The sequence below is a fragment of the Osmerus mordax genome, chromosome 28, assembly GCF_038355195.1.
Source record: "Osmerus mordax isolate fOsmMor3 chromosome 28, fOsmMor3.pri, whole genome shotgun sequence".
Lineage (NCBI taxonomy): Eukaryota > Metazoa > Chordata > Actinopteri > Osmeriformes > Osmeridae > Osmerus > Osmerus mordax.
This window is the reverse complement of record NC_090077.1, coordinates 804,175-814,069: the sequence shown is the minus strand read 5'-3', so window position 1 is coordinate 814,069 and position 9,895 is coordinate 804,175. Positions and strand designations below refer to the sequence as shown.

General features: G+C 52.9%; 1 protein-coding gene across 1 annotated transcript in view; it reads left to right on the top strand.

The window, feature by feature from the left end:
- Window positions 1-6,288, top strand: part of pcsk5b (proprotein convertase subtilisin/kexin type 5b) — a 36,548-nt gene extending 30,260 nt beyond the window's left edge. The window contains exons 28-37 of the mRNA XM_067231197.1: window positions 390-473; window positions 1,084-1,279; window positions 1,433-1,647; window positions 2,185-2,427; window positions 2,613-2,846; window positions 3,015-3,192; window positions 3,284-3,501; window positions 3,586-3,686; window positions 5,053-5,272; window positions 5,452-6,288. Of these exons, the coding sequence (XP_067087298.1) occupies window positions 390-473; window positions 1,084-1,279; window positions 1,433-1,647; window positions 2,185-2,427; window positions 2,613-2,846; window positions 3,015-3,192; window positions 3,284-3,501; window positions 3,586-3,686; window positions 5,053-5,272; window positions 5,452-5,861 (2,099 nt within the window). The 3' untranslated portion in view covers window positions 5,862-6,288. The remainder of the gene's footprint in view (window positions 1-389; window positions 474-1,083; window positions 1,280-1,432; window positions 1,648-2,184; window positions 2,428-2,612; window positions 2,847-3,014; window positions 3,193-3,283; window positions 3,502-3,585; window positions 3,687-5,052; window positions 5,273-5,451) is intronic.
- Window positions 6,289-9,895: the final 3,607 nt, after the last annotated feature.

Here is a 9,895-nt window from a genome sequence, read left to right as displayed (position 1 = left end):
CACACGCTGACCCCTCACACGCTGACCCCCTCACACGCTGACCCCCTCACACGCTGACCCCCTCACACGCTGACCCCTCACACGCTGACCCCCTCACACGCTGACCCCTCACACGCTGACCCCTCACACGCTGACCCCCTCACACGCTGACCCCTCACACGCTGACCCCTCACACGCTGACCCCCTCACACGCTGACCCCTCACACGCTGACCCCCTCACACGCTGACCCCTCACACGCTGACCCCTCACACGCTGACCCCCTCACACGCTGACCCCCTCACACGCTGACCCCTCACACGCTGACCCCCTCACACGCTGACCCCCTCACACCTTGAGAGGGGTGTCGACCTCAGTGTGGTGTGTTGATGGAAGTGTTGTGTGGCCGCAGGTGAGGGGGACTGCCAGCAGTGTCACTCCTCCTGTCTCAGCTGCTCCGCCCCGGGGAAGGAGGACTGTAACAGCTGCGACCCAGGTGAGACCAGGCTGCTCTGACACCTGTCGGGCCGCAGGACATGCAGACTGAGCGCTGTGTGGAATCTAAAGATGGAGCTGAGGAAGGAACTGTAACTGACTGGGCTTTTTCCTACTGTGTGTGTGTCCTGGCTCTGTGTGTGTGTGTGTGTGTGTGTCCTGTCTGTCTCTCTGTGTGTGTGTCCTGGCTCTGTGTGTGTGTGTGTGTCCTGTCTTTCTCTCTGTGTGTGTGTGTCCTGGCTCTGTGTGTGTGTGTCCTGTCTGTCTCTCTCTGCGTGTGTGTGTCCTGGCTCTGTGTGTGTGTGTGTGTCCTGTCTGTCTCTCTGTGTGTGTGTGTCCTGGCTCTGTGTGTGTGTGTGTGTCCTGTCTGTCTCTCTCTGTGTGTGTGTGTCCTGTCTGTCTCTCTCTGCGTGTGTGTGTCCTGGCTCTGTGTGTGTGTGTCCTGTCTGTCTCTCTGTGTGTCCTGTCTGTCTCTCTGTGTGTGTGTGTGTGTCCTGGCTCTGTGTGTGTGTGTGTGTGTGTCCTGTCTGTCTCTCTCTGCGTGTGTTTGTCCTGTCTGTCTCTCTGTGTGTGTGTCCTGTCTGTCTCTCTGTGTGTGTGTGTCTCTGCAGGTCACTTCCTGACCAGCCGTCAGTCCTGTGTGTCTCAGTGTCCACAGGGAGCGTTTGGTAACCTGACGTCAGGCCACTGTGACGACTGCGTGCCCGGCTGTGTCCTGTGCCAGGACGGCCTGGTCTGCCAGAGGTGCAGCACAGGACATACACACCTGTACCTGCAGGACGGACAGTGTGTGGCCGAGTGTCACAGGTGAGACACACACACCTTCTCACACAAACACACGTTCAAACACATATGGCTGCACACACATACACACACACCTGCATAGGCACACACACACACGTACAAACACACAATTTCATTTTTTTCTCTCCACTCATTTGCCCCCCTCCTGCCCACCAGGGGCTTCCCCTGGGGGGGTGAGTGCCAGCCCTGTGCCCCAAACTGTGCCTCCTGCCTGGGCAACACCACCCACTGTCTGAGCTGTGAGCTCCAGTACCTGCTGCTGGAGCACTCCTGCAGGGCCCACTGTCCCGGGGGGCACTACCCCCAGCAGGGCCGCTGTCTGCGCTGCCCCCCTGACTGCACCCGCTGCAGCTCTGAGGGCCTCTGCCAAGGTACCTGCACACACAGACCATGGTACCCGCACACACAGACCAGGGTACCTGCACACAGACCAGGGTACCCGCACACACAGACCAGGGTACCTGCACACAGACCAGGGTACCCGCACACACAGACCAGGGTACCTGCACACAGACCAGGGTACCCGCACACACAGACCAGGGTACCTGCACACAGACCAGGGTACCCGCACACACAGACCAGGGTACCTGCACACAGACCATGGTACCCGCACACACAGACCAGGGTACCTGCACACAGACCAGGGTACCCGCACACACAGACCAGGGTACCTGCACACAGACCAGGGTACCCGCACACACAGACCAGGGTACCCGCACACACAGACCAGGGTACCCGCACACACAGACCAGGGTACCCGCCCACACAGACCAGGGTACCCGCACACACAGACCATGGTACCTGCACACAGGACTGGAAGGAACGGAAGAGGTTTTATACTTGGTTAGTTTTCCATTGGCAGTGCAGTTCTGTAATCTCTCTCCTCCCCCCCCCCCCTCTCCCTCCAGAGTGTGACAGGTACTACTTCCTCCATGAGGACAGGTGTGTGGACGACTGTCCTGCCGGCTTCTTCCCCAGCCCGGAGCAGAAGGAGTGTGTGCGTTGCCATGCCGACTGCGCGTCGTGTGACGGGCCCGACTCGGATGACTGTGACGTCTGTAAGAACCCGGCGGCCGTCCGCTACAACGGGGAGTGTCTGCCTCGCTGCCCCTCCAACACCTACCACGACACACACACCTCAGAGTGCAGGGGTAAGGACATGTACACACATGCACACATCCACACTCACACACATACTGAACCCTAACTGGGTGAGCCTCTGATAAGCTGTCTCATGTGCCCGTCATGTTTCCCAGACCGTGATAGGCTGTCTCCTGTCTCCGTCATGTTTCCCAGAACGTGATAGGCTGTCTCCTGTGTCCGTCATGTTTCCCAGACTGTGATAGGTCGTGTAAGACGTGCTCCGGCCCCGAGCCCTCCTCCTGCTCCTCGTGTGGAGCCAGGATGCGTCTGGACGCCAGCGGACACTGTGTGTTCTACGACAGCTGCCCCCTGCGCTCCTACAAGGATTCGGACGGAGAGTGTCAGACCTGTCCCCTGACGTGTCACCGCTGCACCGGGCCGTCTAAGAAAGACTGTCTGAGCTGCAACGCCCCTCTCCTGCTGCTCAGTGAGTCAGCACCTCTCACCCTGCCCCCCCCCCCCCCCCCCCCCCCCCCACACACACACACACACACGTTATTGTGTAGATGCTCTTGTTGCTGGATAATGAGCTACTGATGTGATAATGTCTCTCTGTCTGTCTTTCAAAAACTCTATTTTGTTTCTGTTTCCTCAGACAACACCTGTGTGGATGGGTGTCCTGTGGGTTACTATGACGACAAGGAGGGACGTTTGTGCGAGCGTTGTCACTTCAGCTGTGCGTCGTGTCAGGGTCACCATAGCGTCCAGTGTGTCACCTGCAAACCCGGGCACTTCAGGCTGGGTCTCAGCTGTGTGGAGTCCTGCGGAGAGAAGTAAGACACACACACGCACACAGTTTCTTCCACTGTAAGCTTTATGTCTCCCCTCACCGAATCCATGACCCTGTCACCCTCTTCACGCCAGTCACTACGGCAACGCCACCACCATGACGTGCGAGCGCTGTGACCCGTCGTGTAAGCAGTGTCGCGGCGGCGGGGACAACCAGTGTTTGAGTTGCCGTGACGACTACCTGCTCCTGCCGCAGAGTGGGCGTTGCCTGAAGACGTGTCCAGAGAACTTCTACCCCGACACCCGCGCCAAGATCTGCCGGCGCTGTCACCCCACCTGCAAGACCTGCAGAGGTAAGGAGCTGGCACACACACACACACTCTTACACACACTCGTACACACCATACGACCTCCTCGCCTGTCCTCTGTGTGACCAGACGAGGGCGCTCTGGCCTGCACCAGCTGTTACCACGGCTACAGACAGTTCGCAGGGATCTGTGAGTCTGACTGTTTACTCGGCTTCTACACCCCCTCAGAGGTAAGACAGACTCACGTGTGTGTGTGTGTGTAAGTGCGTGTGTGTGTGTGCATTCACATGTTTTTGTACTGTGAGCGTGTTCACATTTATTCATTTATTCATTTAGCAGACGCTTTTATCCAAAGCGACTTCCAAGAGAGAGCTTTACAAAGTGCATAGGTCACTGATCATAACAACAAGATAGCCAAAAAACATCGCGAGTAGCCAAAACATGAAGCACACATTGTGAACAACCAAAGTAAGTGCCAAAGGGAAGAACCATAAGAGCATGTAGTTAAACAAGTCACAACCAAACAACATGAACAGCTATAAGTGCAAGTGTACCTGTGGGAAAAAGCAAGCAACAGTAATAAAACAATATATCACAGCGAGAACCAAAAATTTTAATCAGTTACCACTAACCACAAGAGCAACAAGTCTCTAAGCAAGAGTCATTGTGATCCTTGAGGAAACTAACATCGGGTCAAGCGAACCGTTCCTAAGTACCGTTGTACTCCCGGAACAAGTGCGTCTTGAGCCTTTTCTTGAAGGTGGAGAGACAGTCAGTGTCTCTGATGGAGGTGGGGAGTTGATTCCACCACTGGGGGGCCAGACAGGAGAAGAGCTTGTGTTGGGACCGGGCGGTCTTGAGCGGTGGGACCACCAGGCGGTTGTCTGAAGAAGACCGTAGGTGGCGGGTGGGGGTGTAAGGCTGCAGGAGAGACTTGATGTAGACGGGTGCAGTCCCGTTCACTGCTCGGAAGGTCAATACCAGGGTCTTGAATCTGATACGGGCCATGATAGGTAGCCAGTGGAGAGAGATGAGGAGCGGGGTAACATGGGAGCGTCTGGGTAGATTGTAGACCAGGCGGGCCGCCGCGTTCTGAATCCTCTGAAGAGGGCGGGTTGCACATGCTGGGAGACCAGCGAGCAGAGAGTTGCAATAGTCCAACTTGGAGAGGACGAGTGCTTGGACTAGCAGCTGGGTGGAGTGCTCAGACAGGTATCTCCTGATCTTCCGGATGTTGTAGAGGGTGAATCTACACGACCGGGAGACCGCAGCAATGTGGGCCGTGAGGGAGAGCTCGTCGTCCATGGTAACCCCAAGGTTCCTGGCAGAGGATGAAGGGGTCACCGTCGCAGATCCCAGGGTGATTGAGAGATCGTGGGAGATGGAGGGTTTAGCCGGGATGATGAGAAGTTCTGTTTTGGCGAGGTTCAGCTGGAGGTGGTGCTCGGTCATCCAGGCGGAGATGTCTGTGAGGCAGGCCTCAATCCTAGCTGAGATCCCCGGATCGGTCGGGGGGAACGACAGGTACAGCTGCGTGTCGTCAGCGTAGCAGTGGTAGGAGAAGCCATGGGAGGTGATGTGTGTTTGTGTTTTCAGGTTTCCTCCCCTCAGGGTTCCAGTTCTCTGGGTTCTGAGGCGGAGTGTGTTCCGTGCGACCGCTCGTGTCTGGACTGCTACGGGCCGGGCCGCTGGAACTGCACCGTGTGCCCCGCCCTCCAGATCCTGGCAGACGACGGGCGCTGTCTGTCCTGCTGCGGGGAGACAGCCCACAATGCACCGCTGCAACACGAGTGCTGCGACTGCAAGACCTCCTATGGTAAACACCACCCCCGTCACCCCTACCTTACCTCGGCCCACCCCAACTCCCATCAGCCTCACACCTGTACCGCTGCCCCACTCTAAGCCTAGCCCCCACAAACATTGACCTCCCTCTTACCTCTGTTCCCCAAGTCCTGGGGCTTTGACCTTTGACCCCTGCCCTGTCTGCCTTTCCAGAGGAGTGCATCCTGGGGGTCAACTTCGTGTTCGGAAGCCCTGAGGAGCTGGACTTGGAGCAGGGAAGCCGGCCGGCTCTTTTCGCTCTGATCTCCATCTTCATCATCGTTGCTATGGGGACCGTGGTCTTCCTCCTCCTCCGGTCACGCTCCAAGAGAGGCCCCGCCTCCACCGGCAAGTACGAGAAGCTGGGCATGGATGCGGGCGGAGCCAAGGCCGTCTCCGACAGCGGCTACGGGGAGTACAGCGACCGCATCCTGGAGGGAGAGGAAGATGAGGAGGAGGAGGAGGAAGATGACATCGTGTACATGGGCAAGGACGGGACGGTCTACAGGAAGTTCAAATACGGCCTGCTGGACGAGGATGAGGAGCTGGAGATGGAGTATGATGACGAGGAGACCTTTACCTGACTGAGGGGGGGAGGGGGGGGGGACACGCCTGGCCTGGCCTGGCTTGAACACACCGGCGCTGAACACTTCTCTTACTCGAGCTGCACTGATGTTGCTGTGTGGGTTAACTTCGTCAGTGTCTGTCACTTAAATCAAGTGCACCCCAAGCATCTGGATGTATTTGCAGGTGTGAAACCAAATATAGACCTCAAAGGGGGTGGGGGGGACTTTTACGTGCTGTCGTCAATGACGTAGATTATCTATAATGACCTCTTGAATTGCAGTTGGTCTGAATGTTTGCTTTCTTGTAATTGAATTTCCTTGTACATACAAGAAAATTTTCCGTTTATCCTTTATACATCTCTTAGAAGTAAAAGAAGAATGTTGTGTTGAGCTTGCACTAAGGTTGTGTTTTCTTGTGATTTTAAACCTTTAAAATAAAACGGTTTTTAATAAATATGTGTTGACTGATTTTTTTCTCTCTCTCTCTCTCTCTCTCTCTCTCTCTCTCTCTCTCTCTCTCTCTCTCTCTCTCTCTCTCTCTCTCTCTCTCTCTCTCTCTCTCTCTCTCTCTCTTCAACAATCTTTGTTGTAGTTTTAAAGGCCTGTGTTTCTCTCTCTGTGCACTCCACTGTGAACTACAGTACCCAACATGCCTCAGCAAAGGTCAGACCAGCACCATCCCCAGGGCATGCCCACCATGATGCACCCGGCACTACCAGTCCCAGGTACACACACCCACACGCGCTGCCTCTTTCATGGGGGCGGCCACCCCAGCAGCAGATGAACTCCGCCCTGGCCCCCACCCTCCATGACCCCGGGGCCCAGCCCCCGCAGGCCAACTTCCCCACGGCGCAGCACAGGTACAACCAGACACACATGGCCCACGTGCAGCAGGTGAGCCGGGACACGCCTCCGAGGCACACATACACACACACCCTTCATTATGTAGGCCAAAGGGAGAAGTGTCTGTTTTAGTCTGTGGAATCTGACGTATACTGTAAATTGATTGCGCTGTTCAGAAGAGAAAGATATATAATTTTAAAATAAGACAGAAAGCGAGAGAGAAATATAGCTGACTATATCCGCGTTGTTGCCCTGTTTGTTTTATTAGCTAGCTGCTGGGGTGTTATGCTACCTGCATTAGCTAGCCAGCTCTACAACTGACAAGCACTGCCAGGGTACTGTGACTGGCTCATATGTGTGATATCAACACCCATATTGTCAGTTTTAGCGAAAAGTACTGCTAGGCTCTACTACGACTCTGTCGACTCTACAAGGGCTTTTTTTAGTGGGGTTTGCGTCCGATCGCGTACTGTAAAATTTAATCTTTCACTCTGATTAATAAAATACAGCAAAGAAAAGAGCCAGAACTAGTGTGTATAGTAGATAACATCATGCTAGCCAGAGTATCAGAACTTTGCTTAATGTGTGTAAAAGTTGTATTTTGATAGATATTTTTGAAAACTACAACTCTGCATTCATCTGTCTGACACGCCCCCGAGCGTGGTGCACTGTGGGAAGGCACGCGATTCGCGTCGCTTTAGCGTTGTCAAAGAGTAGTGGACATGGTTTTTATCAACTAATCTTCCAGCTGTGGAGGCATTCTGATGGTAGAGTAATATTTTGCGCTACGAGACTATCGGAAGTAAGCCTAGATGAATTGTAAACAGTTTCTGTTAGCGTAACCAAATCTCTGCTTTCGCTGTGTCATGTTGTCTCCAAGGCCATAGAGACATGCTTTTTGTTGTGCGTGTGTGTATACCGTTCTTTGTCTCATTCAAAATACAGTGTATTGAATGTGACAGTACAAACGTATCTATCACTAATTATCATTAACGTGTGGAAATGTCATTCACAATCTGACCGATAGGTAGTATTGGTCATGTGATCTTATTGCCAATCAACGCAAACGATTGCCAGGTTTGTCTCAGTGTGGGTGATTGTGAGCAGTATCTATGCAATCTTAGATCAAGTTAAATTATTTCATGTGACATTACTTATGTACATGCAAGTCTTAAATGTATGATGCGCTTGTCGCATCAAACGTAGAGATGATTGATATAGATCACTTGTATGTACTTCCTAGAAAACAATGAATGTTAATTAAATGGTATTATGTTGTTCATTATTTTCTTCCCCGACATATCAGATTCTGCAGTCAACTGTGGGTGGGGAATCGATGTAGATGTTTCAAATCTTCCGGGGGGGGAGAAATGTAGATTCAGAATGTAACTGAACTAGAGCGAACTGAACCAGAGCGAAGCTTCACCCGACTCATCATTTGTCCCTCCCTCTGTGGCCTGATGTCGTCACGCAGGGAGTTTGTGGAACGAAGCTTCATCTGACTGCTCAACAAAAGCCGGTCCACACCCCTCCTCCTGTGGCTCCACCTCCTTTTCCTGAGACCCCCTCCTCCCTCCTCCTGTGGCTCCACCTCCTTTTCCCTGAGACCCCTCCTCTTTTCCATGTGGCCCCTCCCCCCTGGTCCAGTGGCTCCTCCCTCCTCCCCAAAATATGTCGGAAATTCGGCTGCCTCGCCGGCCGGCTAGCGGGGCGCTCAAAAATCAAATCTAGAGAAATGTTTGTAAAAAGTCCCTGTTGTTGGCTTCCTGGGCTGGATGACCTCTTGGATTATTGTTGGGAACCACCGGGGGGGGAGATTGCCCCCCCCCCTGCCTCGTGTAGCCGGGGCGGCTCCAGACAACCGTGGGTGACGATTCAACCCGACCGTGGGTGAGATTCGAACCGGCGATGTGTGAACTCCAAGTACCCAGTGACTTGTCTTTGTTCATGCCCTTTAACCGCCACACCACGGAAGCCCTTCGCAGAGAAGTACTTTCTCCGGGCGTTCTTGACATGCATTTCAATGCCAATCTTTGCTTTAAAATATGGCACTTGGAATCAAACAATCAACTTTTCGGTTTCAAGGCAGCCGCTCTCCTCACTGAGCCATCCAGGCTATAACAGACCTTTTCTCTGTGTGTTTTTCAAGTGCCTCTTCCAATCTGTGCTTTAAAATTTGGCAACAGCTGCAGCCTGGCTTCAAACCATCAACCTCTTGTTTGTAAGGCTGCATCCCTCACCCGTGAGCCATTGGGACTGTTAGGACATTGACACTCCTCTTGGGTATTTCACTGGAAGACTAGCACATTGAGTTCAATTAAAACTCACATGTGGGTGGGGATTGGACTAGCCATGTCACAACGCCCATCTAGCCAATTACTCATAATTAACAACCACTAACCCCCTCTGGCGATAACAGACCTTTTCTCCGGGTGTTCTCCAAGTGCCTCTTCCAATTTGTGCTTTAAAATTTGGCACCGGGAATCAAACCATCGACCTTTCGTTTTCAAGGCAGCCGATCTCCTCACTGAGCCATCCGGGCTATAGCAGACCTTTTCTCCGGGCGTTTTTAAAGTGCCTCTTCCAATCCGTGCGTTAAAATCTGGCACTGGGAATCAAACCTTAAACCTTTCAGTTTCAAGGCAGCTTCTCTCCTCACTGAGCCATTGGGACTGTTAAGTTATTGCCACTCCTCTTGGGTACTTCAAGGGAAGACTTGCACATTGAGTAACTCAATTAAAACTTACATGTAGGTGGCGATCAAGGGTAGGCAACTCAAAGCCGACCATTGATTTAATATTTATGACCACAGTAGCCCACCTGGGAATCAAACCTTCAACCTCTTGGTTTCAAGGCAGCTTCTCTCCTCTCTGAGCCACTATGGCTGGTGAAATATGGTCACCACTCTTGGGTACTTCACTGGAATGAAGACATGCCATTGAGTAGCAAGATCAAAACTCATTATTCACACAGTCCCCAGTGGGCGGGGATCATATCATATCAAAATGTATTTGTCTAGCCCTTTTCACAAGCGATGTCACAGAGTGCTTCACATACGCCCATAGAACTGCCCCTCAACCAACCTAAACCTTCAAGGAAGACAAGGAAAACCATTCACAACCACTATGCACTTTGAGATTTGTTTCAAATGTAAAGTGCGTTACAAATAAAATCTATTATTATTTTGGGAGTGGATATTAAATACATAT